General features: G+C 36.2%; 1 protein-coding gene across 1 annotated transcript; it reads left to right on the forward strand.

Moving 5' to 3' along the window:
• Positions 1-10118: 10118 nt before the first annotated feature.
• Positions 10119-12404, forward strand: LOC141835026 (thioredoxin-like 3-3). Its single transcript, XM_074722447.1, has 3 exons — positions 10119-10324; positions 10434-10459; positions 12016-12404. Exons 1-3 carry the CDS (start codon positions 10172-10174, stop codon positions 12233-12235), a joined length of 399 nt encoding a protein of 132 aa, XP_074578548.1. The 5' UTR covers positions 10119-10171; the 3' UTR covers positions 12236-12404.
• Positions 12405-16221: the final 3817 nt, after the last annotated feature.

Here is a 16221-nt window from a genome sequence, read left to right on the forward strand (position 1 = left end):
GGATTACACTTAATCTAATTTGATTCATCACATGAATCTAATCCTCTTGGTTCATCATATGAACCTAATCTCCATCTAATTGCCCTTTGTGTGTGACCCTATAGGTTCTTGTAACGTTGGCAATGCTTCTAAACCGATTTAGAAACATAAACAATGAGCGGTATCTAGCAACACATCATTGCTACCCAAGTTACAAGAATGTTGAGATCCAACATCACCATTGTGACTCTCACAATATGTGATCATGTCCTTCTATCCTTGATATCATGATTGATCAAACCGAGGCATAGACCGTGTCATCCTCTAATCAATCTATGTCTTGAACTCCAAGTAGACTCACTCCAATCAAACGAGCTCAACATCTCATGTTGACTCATTTGGGCATGGCCATGCACTTTAGTGGTCTTACTCTATCAAGAACTATGATATTACTCCCGTTATATAAGAGGGATAGATCTCATCTACATCACTCACATCCCTCCACATAATTTGTTACGTACCCGGTAATCGCCTTTATAGTCCACCCATTTACGGGTGACGTTTGACGAAGCCAAAGTATGCAACTCCTTATGTTGGAAACCATGGTGACTTCAGGTCCAAGGACTAATAGTCATACTAATAGCCAAACGAGAAAGTATATGACACTCATATAACGATCCATGATACTTTCTCATGGCGGGTCATTCAATATGCATTCTCCAATGCATACCCATGTGTCAACTTGATATCTTATATCCATGACTTGTGAGATCAAGTCATCATGTTGACCTACATGCTAGTCTCGTCGCATTAACATTGTCCCTGAATGTTAATACTTGACTAGGAATCATTAAGAGTAGTGTTCCTTATATCATCTTACTATCGATTCAACCAATCGATTGATATAGATATGAACACTCTATTGAAGGACGCTACTATACTTAGTTATTTGGCACCAATACAAGTAAGTATAATAACCACAATGAAATGTCTTTATAAATAGAAATATGATACAATGAGTTCATACAACAATCATCATATGATTGGCTCTAGGGCTCTCACTAACACCATACCCTTACGTCTGACAACACTTTGACACTGTTGCCAATCAACAAAATGTCATCTACGTATAGTACAAGAAATACCACTACGTTTCCGTCACACTTCTTGTATGCACAAGACTCATCCGGACATTTAATAAATCCATAAGATTGTATTACCTCATCAAACTGGATGTTCCAAGATCTTGAAGCTTGCTTCAGTCCATAAATGGACCAATTAAGCTTACATACAAGATGTTCTTTGCCCTTTGCAATGAATCCCTCTGGTTGCTGCATATAGATGTTTTCTTTAAGACTTCCGTTAAAGAAAGCTGTCTTGGCATCCATTTGCCAAACCTCATAGTCCATATGAGCTGCTATAGATAAAAGAATCCGAATAGACTTAAGCATGGCTACCGGCGAAAAAGTCTCCTCATAATCGATTCCCTCTTTCTGAGTATACCCTTTTGCAACAAGTCTTGCTTTAAAGGTTTCCACCTTCCTATCTATTCCTCTTTTCCTTTTGTAGACTCATTTGCATCCAATGACTTTTACACCATTTGGTGGTTCTACAAGCTCCCAGACTTGATTAGAATCCATTGATTCTATCTCAGATTTCATTGTCTTTTGCCAAGATACTGCATCTTTATCTTGGAGTGCTTCATCATATGTCCAGGGATCAGGTTCATGTTCACCAGGGACCAAGTCTGAAGACTCTCCCAAAAACATGAATCTGTTAGACTGTCTAACAACCCGCCCACTACGACGAGACATTACTAGTAACTGTGTATCACTTGTGACACGCGGTGTAGTTACTTGTGATATCTCATCTTGTACCATTATTACTAAAGTAAACATGTCCTCTCTTGTTTCCTCTAAAACAATCTTACTTATGGGCTTGTGGTTCATTACATAGTCCTCTTCTAAAAATCGAGCATTGGTGCTAACAATGACCTTCTGATCTTTAGAACTATAAAACAAATCACCCTTCGTTCCCTTAGGATAACCCACAAACAAGCGAACTTTCGTACGCTATTACTATAAATTCTTTTAAATCAATTGTGATGAATAAAAAATTAAAGTTGATAATAGAATAAATGAACTACTTATACTCGATTATCTGCCAACAACGGACGATATGCAACGTCGACATGTCACCAGAGGCGGTGGAAGCACCGCGCGGTGGTTGAGTTGCATGCCACTCCACTCGGCGCCGACCACCGCCAACCAATCTCCCATGTCCCTTTTAATTTCCCTTTCTTCTCACCCCACGCGCAATTATTCCCATCCATCTACTTATTATTCACCTTCCCGAACGCACCTTGATCATATCCTGCGCTCAAAACAGTCGCCCTTTTTGCTCAGTTGAAACTCAAGTGAAGTGTTCGACCCGACGACTGAATTGACCTCCCTTTCTCATCATGAGTTGCCATGTGAACTGCTCCACTGGTAAGCAAAAGTGTTCATTAATCACCTTGGAAATAGTTCTATTTGTTGATTATATATATAGTTTTTTGTTTTTGTAAAAGACGTTATTAAAGTTTTAAAATCGTCAAATCCTTCCCTCAGCATTTGAAGACTTATCACTTTGCTCCTTGGCCAGCCTATTGATCACCTTGTTGTTCTATCTTAATGAATATTGTTATAACAAGTTTTAACTCTAATTATGGATGACAGTATTAGGTTGGCGGATTATAATAGTTCAATAGTTCATTCCTTATTAGCTCGCATATTGAATATTTATTTGAAACTGTCTCATTTAAAATACGGGTCAAAATTTATAATTCATATATTTACGGGTCAAAATTTATAATTCATATATTGCCATCCATAATTAGAGTTCAAAACTTTTTATAACAATATTCCTTTAGATTAATATATTAAAAACTTGTTACAACAGGGTGATTAATGTCCAAGGAGCAAAGTGATAGTATTAAATTAAATTATATATATATATATATAGGCTAATCCATTTAGTATCATTCTAACTTAATTAATTTAATAGCAAGGTTGAATTGTGCCATGGATGATGGTGAATTGTTAACTTTTAGCACTCCTATATAATTTTTAACGGGGTGAAAGCATGTAGTTTGCCACAAGTATTTCAGCAAGTGCACTCATTGCTAACATGAGTTAGATATACATAATAATAATTTAAGATTTTGAGAAAAATTCTTTTTTACAAAAAAAAAAAAAGTGGAATCTGCCACTCCAGCGGCCCCATACGATCGACCCTACGACCATTTGTGAGGAGGTAAATCGAGAAACTACAATTGACCACAACGAAGGAGTGTATTGTCTCGGCTTTGTCGAGATTCGAACTCTTATCCTTTCTGTAAGTCTACTCCGTCGTAACCAACTCACCTATACTCCGAGGTTACTTTTGAGAAATATTCTCGATTTAATTAATAGGTGATATGAAAGGATAATGAGACAATAGATAATCCTAATGGATTAATTAATATATATATATATTGAAAATTTTGCTGCTGAAGGTGACTATAAAAAGCTGGCCTTCAAGCTTTTCAATACACAATGTAGAGCACCTCATTACATTGCAAGCATGTAGTGCACTCAAAGAAACACAAGGCGGTGCTTCTACCTTAAAAAATCTCAATTTTCTTGTCTATGTTGATGCAGGAAGCACCAGACGATCGAACCTTGATTTTGATAATGGCACCAGATTCAAGTTAATATATTATTGGACTGATATATTGATCTAGTGTGTAGGGAGCACAGGTAAAGTCCTATTTGAGGTTAAGCAAAAGACAAAGTCCTAGTTGTAGGCTAGGCAAGGACAAGTCCTGATCTGGAGAATCAAGCGGAAGACTTGACAAGTCAAGTGCACCAAGTGCAAGCACATACAGTGTCGGAGGATCGGGAAGCATGACCAAAGTCCAATCAGGTACGGTCAAGAGGACCAAAGGATTGGTGAAATCTGGGCAGTCTGGAGGACCGAGTCGCAACAATAAATTCCTGGGGGCCAAGGACAAAGTTGAGCAGGAAAGTTCAACAAGTCTGGAGGACTTAGTTGGCAGTCAGGTAAATTCTCCCGAGAGGAATGAGTCAGGACACATTCCCGAAGAGGAACTGTAAGTGTCAGGTCTAACCCAAAGTTTCACTAAAAATCTGAAGTTATGACCAAAAATCAGTTCAGAGAACTGACTTTAAGATCTGTATTTTTTATATTTGGAACTAACTTGTCTTATAGAATGGGAAGTTGAAGTCTTTGACTCCGGACAACTTAAGCTGAGGTTCGAGTCAACTGGACGGTCGTGTCGATGACAACCCTATATTTGATATGTCACGAATAGGGTTGCAAATTAGAATTTATAAATTAATCGAAAACCCACGATAAATATAAATAAATGAAGTATAGGGGCCTCGAATCATATTTTTCTAAGGACTAGTAGATAATTGCTCAATTCAAGCTTGGGTGTCGTGTTTTTGGGGTTTCCCGAATGTAAATGGGGGGTTTTAGTATTTTCGAACGAAATGTAAATGAAAATCAACTAATAAATGAAAAATGCTAAAAATTGAAACCCTAAAGAATGCAAGCTCTAATCATCATCAAAGCAATTAAGTTAAAAACCGAATGAAATGAAACTAGAGAACAAAGAAAAGTGAAATCTAGCTTATAAAGCAATTATGCAATGAAACTACTTAACCTTAATCAACTAACATGAAATCCACTGATTAAGCCACTCAAACTCATCAAACTGATACGTGGAGCCAAACTTGGCACGGAACAGTAGTAAGCCTAGTTATCAGAAACTGAAATCAACCAGAAATGCATATTGATGGCACTAAATTGAATCCAAAAACACATAAACTAGCATTAGGACTTAACAAAAATCAAACAACCAACAATGGCTAGCTGAAAATGCAGTGAAACAAGAATGTTCAGAAACAGCTAAAATCGAAAATCAGAAACTCATCCATCCCTCATCTTCTTCCTTTGATTCTCCCAACTTGGTGTCAAAAGAGTTGTCAAACCCCACAATGTGGGTTCAATGATCCTCAGGAAGCTTCAACTTGGTCTCTTGTGTGTTTTGCTAGCTGCCAGCTCCCCGAATCGCCTAGAAAAACCCTCTCCAGCCAAAACAGTAAGCTGCACAGTCGCGTTTCTGATGACAAACTGGATTTCCTGTCTTGCATGTGCTCCGATCGGATTGATGATATGATATAGGGAGGCTACGTGATCCTAGGAGAACCCCTCAAAGGAATCGCGGCGTCGGATGGTGCTGCGGATGGCCAGAACGCGCGAAAATAGGGGTTTGGCCGCTGGTGAAACCCTCGCCGTCGCGCCAAATTCAGCTGCCTAAATATACCCAATCGGCCGGCTTCAGCTTCTTAAGGGATCAAGGAATGCAATGGAGGAAGTTTGGGTGGGCGGGGATGGTCGTGTTCGTACGTCGCATAGCAGGGGAAGCTGTCACGAGAAGACGATGAACAGTGCGGCCAGCCACTGTTCATCAATTAAAGCCTTGGTTTTATACGCCGATTAATCAGATGATCTGGACCATTGATTTCTGATCTGATGGTCTGGACTTGATCTTGGTCTTTAGGTCAGCTTAGGGCTTCTAAAAAATTTAGGGATTTTGATCAAACTTGAGCTAGGTCATGTCCTCCATGTGGGCTTGATCAATTTGGCAAATTTGACTCGATTTGACCGCGGTTGAGCTTGAGTTGGGTCCGATTTGAGCCCTACGATCAATTAAACTCAATTAATACAGAAATTCACCATTAAATCATGAAAATTATAATCAAGCCTCAAATCATGTAATATAGCACAAATACAATCAAATCGATTCATTAAATAATTATTTTCATACAAAAACCCAAAAATTGAATCGATTAAAATGCAAGAAACCCTAGCTCATCAAATTCCCCCACACTTACCCTTGAGCGTCCCGCTCAAGTCAACAAAATAAACTAATGTCGTACCCCCACCTAGGTCATTCTCAATCACTAATCTATTGCAACCATTTGACCAAAACATGATTCCTTTATTTCATGAAATGTTTATATACAAAAGAGCTAGTCTTTTCAGTATACTCCAACATGCTACCCATGGTATAAATTGTTATAATCAAGGAAAACACATTGTAGTAAACAAGAGTCAAGTTTGTGTTTAGAGTAAGAGTGTAACCATGGATACCATACACAATAAAAAATTCAAAGGAAAGTATAGTCAAGAGTTTGATTATAAAGTTTTTCCAAAGGATACTTATGATTGAGCAATGGGGTAGAAAGTCGATTAATGAGATATACTACAGTACTAGCTTCATTCAAAAATTTTCGAAGAATTGATGCATAATGGAGAAGAGTTGAAACAATTTCAATTATATGTAAATGTTTTCTCTTACTAGAGCCATTTTGCTCGAGAGTATGAGGATAAAAGATTCGATGAACAATTTCATAAAAGATAAGATGACGATGGAGAACTTGATATTCACCTCCCTAATCAGAATGAAGAGAGAGTATCTTGCAATTAAAAGAACATTCAACTTGTTTTTGAAAACAATAGAATATGTTTAATAAATTAGATTTCCTTTTCATAGGATAACACCAAGTATATTTGCTAAAATGGTTAAGGTGATAGAATATAAGAGTTTGTGGTTAGACAAGATATGTGTATGACCCCAAACATTAGAATGGGTTATTTTAAATGAAAAATTAGAAATATGATTGGATGAAGAAAAAGATAACTTATGACTTTTAGCTTCTATATAAACGAGATGGGAAGGAGGTAAAGGAAGTAAGTAAACCATACCGATTGATAATTAACTGAAAAATATGAAGAGATGGATGGCCAAGTCGAGCATGTCAAGCAGGTTTATTTGTGTATTCACCAACAAAGGTTTTGATTGAAGAACTTTGAAGATAGAGACTATTTTTATTCCACCATGAAACAAGGTAATATATGTAGGATCGTTGAGAGCGTTAGAGGGGGTGAATAGCACTTTTATAGCATTTTTAAATTTCGTAAAGTACTTGTAAATTCTTGCGATCAGAGAAGTGTAGAATGCAACGGAAAAAAAACACAAGGAAAGAGCACGTAAATATTTACTTGGTTCACAGTCATAGGTTACTACTCCAAGGCCCATGATCAAATGATCATTTCCAACGGGCAATCAACTATATAACTCCCCTTTTACGAAAGGGAGCTAGCGATTACAAAATATAGGATCGGTAACAATGATACCAACCTAATGAAATTAAGCACACAATGAAATTACTGACAGAGTGAAGATATCGAATTCTGGTGCAGCTCTTCGGCGTTACGATGACGTTCTTGGTTGATGCTTCGCGTGCAAACAATCGTCACTTGAGTGTAGAATGATGCTTCAAGGAGTCTCCCTCGAGGCTTTTTTATTAGGATATCCGGGCACTTGGAAGCCTTTCTAGGCGCCTTCACACTGTCCGTTGATCCACCATCGGCACTGTTGACTCAACATTTCCAAATACCTGTATCCCTTTCTGGGCGCCTCTATGCTGACGTGGAGGTTTCAGATAAAGCTTGACTCCACAATACCTTATCCAGATCTGAGGCGCCTAGAACCACTCCGGGCGCCCGAAAGTTGAGGTATCCTGACCACTGGGACTCTGCCATCTCATTGCTTCCCTAGCCCCATTCTGCTGACGTCCAATCACCTAGAACCCGTTCAAGCGCTAGAGTCTGGTCGCCTGGATCCAGATAAGGACGCCCGGAACATAAAGTTTCAGCCCCTCCTTTCCTGCATTATAAGTTAGCCCAAAAATAAAATATAACAGGAAAGTCAAACAGTTTAACAACTATTTTGATCTTGACTTTGAATTTCCAGTGAAATCTTGAGTAAGACCGATGTCTACTATTCCCCTTACCAAGAACGTCCCCTCACCCACTCTATTCGGAAGAATTTACTTGTTGCCAATCAAGTCCTCCAAACTTATTGGACTTTTTCTTAGCCTCGATCCTCAACCTCCAGGATTTCCACTGCTAGACATTTGATCCACTTAACCTGCCTAGACTTCCACTGCTAGACATCTGGTCCACCTGACCTGCCTAAACTTCCACCTGGTGCACTTGATATGTCAAGTCTTCCTGCGTAGTCCTCTTGACTAGGACTTCCCACCTAACCCTCCAAGTTAGGTCTGTCTAGCCTTCAGCCAAGACTCTCACTGCCTAGTATCCATTAAGAATTTCCTATGCCTAGTCGCATCTAGGTCTTCCTTGTGCTACTTGCACACTTAGATCAGCTCATCAATAAATATCACACACTTAACTTGAACCTTTTGCTATGATCAAAATCAAAATTTGATCATCTGGTGCTCCCTACACCAACAATATATGTTTCTCGATCTTTTATAAGATAATGATTATGATGAAATTCAAAAAAGACATTGTTATCGAGACAAAATTGACATGTGAAATGTAAATTTTTAGTAATATAGAGAAAATGTTTTGCATGTGAAAAGTTCTATTAGATAATTGAATGTTTCTATTTCCAAGATTAATAATTTGCAAATCTAAACCATCGCCTACATGCATCATATCCGAACTATAGTACAACATTACTTTTGTAAGGATGTCATAGTTTAGTGTGATATGATTAGTTGTTTTAGTATCAATATATCATTTAGTGGATAAAATTTGATGGTTTACCAAGAGTAGGTACAAACGAAAATAGTTTAGGATGAATTTGTGAAACAGTTGGTTGTCCTAAAGTTGTAGTACCACTAGTGAATCAATATGTCCAATTTGAGATAAATTTGATATCTTTTTTGAATATATAACTAATCAAATCTTCTAAAACAACGATTACTAATATGATCAACTATACAATAGAATTTGACATTATTCTCAACTTTGCTTTTGGCGACCTTGTTGTTGTTGATGATTTGACATCGAAAATAAATAATTGTTTCTTTTTTTGATTTTTTCCTATTTTCTTTTATAGCTAATCAAGATAATAAATAGAGAGGTAATAAATAGAAGTTTATATCAAACTCCGCACTGTGGGCAACTGTTGTTGGCTAGAAGAAGTGGTAAAAGCTATTGCCGGCAGCTTGGAAAAAGAATAAAAAGACAACAAAGATGATGAGGTTGATTGTTGGAAAAATAGGATTGAGAGCTTCTGTAGGCTAGAAATTAAAAGAAAGAAAAAAATGAACTGTCATCGTGGGCCAGAGAAGAAGAAGCTATTGCTACTGCTGGTGGGAAGAAATCAACACCTGTGAAGGAGATGCTCTAATGGTGGTGCTCCGCTTATCTAGATCCCAAAGCAATAATCCGGAAAGAGAGAAAAAGAGAAAGGGTGTGCTGCTGCAGGTGTGTGAGAGAAGGCCTGATGCAGGTGTTGGGAGAAGTAGGTGTGGTTGCTGATGTGTGCGTGAGAGAAAAAGAGAAAGAGAAGAGAATAAGGTGGAGCGTGGCGGGCGGCAACGGATTTGGGAGGATTCACGTAAGAAATAGAAGAAAAGCAATGGCGCGACTGTTGGAAAAGAAAATTTTAATTTGCAAGTCTCTTGGCTCATTAAACATGTTAGAAAAGAAACAGAAGAAGTGGAGAATAATTATTTTGGATGATTATTGTTATAGCCAAAACAATTAATTATCTAAATAATAAATATAAAAATTAAATATAGTATATAATTATTATAATTGTAGGAATGAATATGATAAATTTAAAAATATTATTTGTTTATTTATGCCGATGATAACTCCACCCATGACGAATTAATTCCGTCATGATCGATTCAAACCCTAATAAAGAAGGAGAGTTGTGTTATGTTATCAGTCAACGTTAAACTAAGACAAATGTTCAATGAATAGCTCCATTAAACTGTTGTATTAATGCTAGCTAGATTATCTCCCTGAAGGAATGCGTTGTAGGGTTGGACTGTAACATCTCAATAAGGACCGCTACATCTCCAGAACTTGGATATAGTGATAAATATGCAATAGTTTATGTTGTAGGACTAGGCTATGAGGAGAGTGGGATCCGGGCCAGCATTACTGAGATCCGGCCCAGCATATAACTAGCCAATTCCCCACTCTCCTCGACAAAACCCTCCTCTCAATCTTTTCGTTATCCGCAACTCCGCTCCCCTCCCTCCCTTTCCTCTGGCGACCAACTTCGTCCCCTAATTTGAGCACTCCAAGAGTTATGGTGCGAGAAGCAAAGGCCGGGCTGAAGGACAGGGAAGCGGAAGAGGCTGGTTCGAGCTTCCCCTCCAGTCGCCACGGCAACCTCAGCGCCGCCTCCAGCGATGATCGTTTCAAAGACATTTTGCAAAGTGTTAGATCCTCCAAGAGCCCCGTCCGTAAAGAAATCTCTTTCCATCCCATTCATTGAAGATAAAAATTTAATTCGAGTTTTGAAATTTGATTAACTTATATTTTTGAACTGTTTATGTGTGCTTTTGCAGGCTGTTGTGTACTATGGAGCTTCATGGTACATCATTGTTTCTCCTTGTTTCTTAGTTGCTGTTTAAGTTATGGACATATGTTGCTTGTAAGAATTTCAAGTCGGGAAAGGCCATGTTGCTTGGAGGTAAACCTCAAACAAACATAGGAAGACTAGAGAAGGTAAAATTACATGAAAATAATGAAAAAGGAATCATACTTATGAATGAACACACATAACACAATTTGCAATCACACGTGAAGAAATCATGATACAAGATGGTTTTCATAAATGTTAATGTACCAGAAGCAATTTTCTGGATAACACGATCATATATGTTTAGTTCGTGACAATATCTATCACCTAAAGAACACTGTTACATCATCGCAGGTTAGAGTTTTTTTTATAGTTTTTTTATTTTGTTAATCCCACTAGGTGGAGGGAGTATTACCATCAATAAGAACATTTTTCACAAGATTTATTGGTTCCACTAGGTACAAAATAGCCCTATAAGAACTTGGATGTGCCAAAAAAAAAATCCTCCTCCACGAAGTAAACTTGGACATAGATGGTGAAAAGCCATAACATTCTTGTCCTTATTTTCATTCTTGTCACCCACTAGATAAAAACTAGAGCCAAAATATTTTCTTTTGGATGCTTATCACATTAAATTGAACAAGGAAAGCTCAGCTTGGTCCAAATAAAATGGCAATGCCGTTTTGCAAGGCTACTGTAACTCCAATGTCGTTGTGGTCTGGCTCATACTTCTGGATAAAACTACTAGGAAACTTAAGGTGTCTCATTGCTCATTTTCATTGGGCATTTTATGAACACCTACACCAACTGTCAATTACCAGTGAAGATTATTTTGATCTTCAATCAATTGAAAGACTTTTCTCTCATACTACATGCATATACTCCTACAGCCAATTTTATGTGCGTATTCACTTCTAAGCAAGGATGGATAGTGCTTCTCCATTGAAGCAGCTCAGGTAATTCTTTAGAAAAATAAGAAATTATACATATAAGAAAATTGATTATGTTTGTAATCTTTAATATGGGGATTTTTAGAAGCTATTGTTGGGAATTTAGAACCTTCAGATATGGCAGTGACACTCAAGTCTTGACAATGTTTTTGTTTTTTTGCGCAATTAACATTGAATCACATGTTAGCTGATCTCTGGAATTGTAGATCTCCAATTTGAGTATTTTTTATAATAGCTTAAGTTGTTTCACTTTGACACATTCGATACGTGAACAAGGCATGTGCTTCACATCCTTATTTATGCCTTGGTGTTTTCTTATTTCTTTATGTGTGCTACATTGTAGCTTGGCTATGAGGAGAGTTGCTAGATCATAATTTTTACCTCATCAAATCACAAATCTACAAATTATAATTTTGTTATTGAAAATGGATTTAGATGTTTTATTCTAAGTAATTACAAATTTTCCTTTTCCAAAATTCCCATCACTTAAGGATCAAAATATGAAGAAAAAATGGACTTTCTTTTTGGAGAAAGTGGTAAATGTTCAATAAGTTTGGAAATTTTAATCACCAAGAAATGCTGTTATGCTTAATTCGACAAGATCTTTGCGTTTCTTAGGTGTCGTGTATGCTGCCAGATCCTTCCAGCCTTCTGCAGGTTCAGCAATGAATTCAAGAACCTTAAATTCATCTATGCTGATATTGATGAATGTCCAGACACTACACAAAACATACGCTACACTCCAACTTTCCACTTTTATCATGGTGGAGAAAGGGTTGATGAGATGCTCGGCGCAGGAGAGGAGAGATTGCATGATCGGTTGTGGCTACATTCTTAAAGCAATGAAGAAAACAATGAAGGTTTGTTGTTCCTTCCACTATGGCACATCTGTATATTATTCATATAGGAATTTCCAGGAGGTCAAGTGTCTTAAAACGTGAAGAAAACGCTAATTCTACTTTAATTCATTTATCTGATATCAACTCAGGGAAAAGATACCTTAGTAATGTTGTAACATTGCAATTGGAATATTAGATCAATTAACTGGCTCTGTTTGAGTTTGATCCATTTTCATTATGTTTGCTTACTTGATCCATCACTCTATGTTAGTTACTCTGATGTTTTTAAGAAAATAAAAACAGCCTCTCTGTGTGCATTGCATTTGCATATTTAATACTTGTTAGGATTATTGGTTATTGATTCCATTAATAATGCAAGCTCTCCATATCAAAGATTGATACAGAATTTGTTTGAAATCACATTCTAATAGAGTTCAAGGAAAGTTTAAATAACAGCAAATGCCCAACACCTGAGCACAGAGTCAAGTGTACCTACATCTGAGAACTGCACTGGGCCGGGAGTTGTCATGTTAGGAGGCAATGTTTCTCCATATTTAACGCATCAGGTTGGATGGATACCCTGGAGTTCTTAAAATTTTTGACTTTTGCCAAAAGGGCATGGTTCAGGTATTTCATTGATGGAAGCTTAATTTACAGTGGATAAATAACATCAGAGGTTTAATGAATTCGTCAATAATTTAGCCGTGACATTGTCCATGAGCTTATTTGGGTCGCACAGATTCTGAACTAATTATTGGTCTACTTAGATTGCACTAGCCTAGCTGGACTTTTTTGCATAGTATTTGATCGAAGTGTTCAATTCACCTACACCCAAGTCATTTGGCTTGCATGAGCAACACACAGATCACCCGAGCCACACAAATTCCTATCTGCATAGACTGCCCAGAGCAACTAGCCCATTTCTCCCAATCAGATTGTCTGAATGAATTATCCCGTTTGGTCCATCCAATATGCTTTGATTTATCTGCTTAAATCAATTAAATTGTCGTGGGACTGCTAAGATAAATTGCAGAAGATTATCCTAACTAGCTTAATTATGTTATTCAGTTTGTTTGAACTAATTGGTTCACCAACCTGCCTAGCTTGTCCGATTAGTTTGGCTTAGTCAATTAGAAACTAGCTCAGTTCAGTGGTTCTTCTTCACCTAGCTTTGACACTTTCATCAATCAATTACAGGATCAAGCCCGCGCCCATGGCAAGATAAACACACACACACAAAATCATCAAGTTTTAATAGAAAGATACTTCAAATTTGTAAAGACTTCTTCTAAGAGAAACACCACAAAATCAATCATACAAGTAGTTATCGGTTATAATAATTAAAACAATAAATAAAATCAATTAATTTTTATGCACTGAATGTAAAAGTAATAATACAACAATTTATCAATATAATAGGACAGATGTCTTATATATGTAGGACAATTATAAGAAATTTTATCATGTATAAAATAAATGAATAGTCATTGTCACAAAAAGATAACAATAAATATTCACCGTATGGAAGAACATATTGACTATTAAAGATAATTAAATATTTGAACAGCGTGAGTAAAATTCAGTATTATCATTAACGTACTCATATTTCAAAATTTTAAAAACAAGTAGCGTTTTTTATTATATCCTTTTCTTTTTTCCACATTCAAAATTTTTTCCCACACTTAATTTTTTTCAATCGATTAAAAAAATTATTATTCTCAAATTACGTTGTTGAATTAGATCTGAGGACGTAAATATATTAAGAAGAGTAGATTGATTTTAATTTGAAATCATTCAAAATTCTCTAGTCCAATTAATCTCGAACAAAACTAACTAAAGGATTTATCTCATTCAAAAATTTACAAGTTTCATATTTTTTTAATCAGGTGAGTCCTAGGAATTAATTGATGGTGTTGATTATTGAGTATTATTATCTTATATCATATAATGAGCTTGAGATAAATTTTATCAAGATTTTATAAGTTTAAAAATTCACTGTTTTCAATTCACACTATCAAATTTAGATTTGAAGATACAGATATATTAAGAAGGCTTCCGAAAGTATATTTATTTTGGTTTGAAATTATTTGAAATTATTTAGGTCTATTAGCTAATTTGTGGACCCACACCATCGAAATTTTAAAAGTTTGATATTTTCGAATCATGGGAGTCCTAAGAACTTATTGGTAATGTTGGTTAGTGAATATCATTATTATAGGTCTTATAATGAGTTTGTGACAAATTCTATCAAGCCTTTGCTAGTTAAAAAATTTAATGCTCTCAATTTACGTTGTCAAATTCAAATCTAAGAGCATCTATATATTAAGAAGACTTTTAGGAGTATATTGATTTTAGTTTGAAGTGATTTGAAGTTCTCTAGATTCATTAGTCGATTTTATCTAAAACTAATTAATGAGCCTAAATAACTCTAAATCACTTCAAACCAAAACTAATATATTTTTATAAGCCTCCTTAATGTAACTATGCCCTCATATCTAAATTCGACAACTTAAATTGAAAATAGTAAATTTTTAAATGGGTAGATCAAAAATTTAAATGTGGAAAGAAGGGAGAGTATATAATGGGAAAGGCTATGTGTTTTTTGAATTTTGAAACTTAGGTACATGAAATGGGTAATATTGAATCTTACTCACGCAGTTTAGTAAAATGATAAAGATAATTAGTTATGCTCATTTAATTGAATCATAAAGTAGATTTTCATATTATCTATTTTCGGATACTTAAGTTTCATATTTCCCAAAATATATAACACATTCCCATTATATTTTTTTTCTACGCAATATTCATGTGTTCGTCCAAACCAAAAGAAATATCAAAACCACTTTGCATGCGTGCCTGAAATCTCTAAGTCTGATGGCTGACATGATGCTTAGCTTTCTTCATGAAAAGTCAAATATGAATAGATGCTTGAAACCTAAACTTAACATTCAACATTATGCCAACTCCCACTGCAGCGACAACATGTCTGTTCCCGACAGCATGCATGACATTGTGACAAACTTTTCTTCATGAAAGTCAAAACACAAACGTCTGAAACCTAACATCCCTCTTGTCCATCTCCAACTACAGCGACATCTCTATTCCTAGCTTCACTCAATGCTCAAATCTTCCGATCAGGCGAAGCTCCCTTGCGATTGAAGCATCGCGCTAAAATTTGACACACATTCCAAAAATATTGTCATCCTACATGTAACTTTTTTGAATGTTGGGGTGTCAAATACTATTCCGGTGGCTCAAAAATCTCAAACATCTCAGAAAAATCATAAAGCATCGACGTCATCGGCGACATCTAAACTCTTGTTCAGGCTCTTAGCAGTCCTATTACAGCATCGATGACATCTTCTTGTCCAACTTAATGCTTTTTTTCTATCTAAATAATCCTATCACAACACCAATGATATTTAAAATCTTGTCAGACCAAAGCTTTTCATTACGAGTAATCCCACAATATGTATGTTTTTCTTCCACGAATCTTTATATGTCATTTTTTATTTTTAGATTAACATTATCCATTTTTTCACTCACTGTGTAAGATATCAAAAAATTTTAGGGGTTAATTATAAATAACCTTAATTGGTTAAAGGCTAAATAATTATTGGGTTGGATTTTATATGGGTTTAACGATTAAATTTATTTAACCAACTCAATTAAACTAGCCTAAGTAATAATCTAATTAAGAAGCCAATAAGTAGCTAATTAAATAAATCCATTTAGCCCATTTTTAGCCAATTTAAGCCAGCTCAAATACAAACTAATTGCAGCCAATTAAAAGCCCAATTAGCTTATAGGGTTAATGGATCTAGGTCTTAAACCCGTTAACCCGATTGGAAATCCACTTAAAGTCGCGACCTCTTCCCTGTTTGATCGCGATTCCCTGCTTCTACAGTCGATCGTGACTTCATTGTTGTGCTCTTTCCCCGATCACGCGAGTGAGTCCCTCCAGCGCCGGTGCAGACGATGAGGA

Source organism: Curcuma longa, chromosome 9 (genome assembly GCF_044706935.1).
Source record: "Curcuma longa cultivar G26 ecotype Majalengka, Jawa Barat chromosome 9, ITB_CL_G26_1.1, whole genome shotgun sequence".
NCBI lineage: Eukaryota > Viridiplantae > Streptophyta > Magnoliopsida > Zingiberales > Zingiberaceae > Curcuma > Curcuma longa.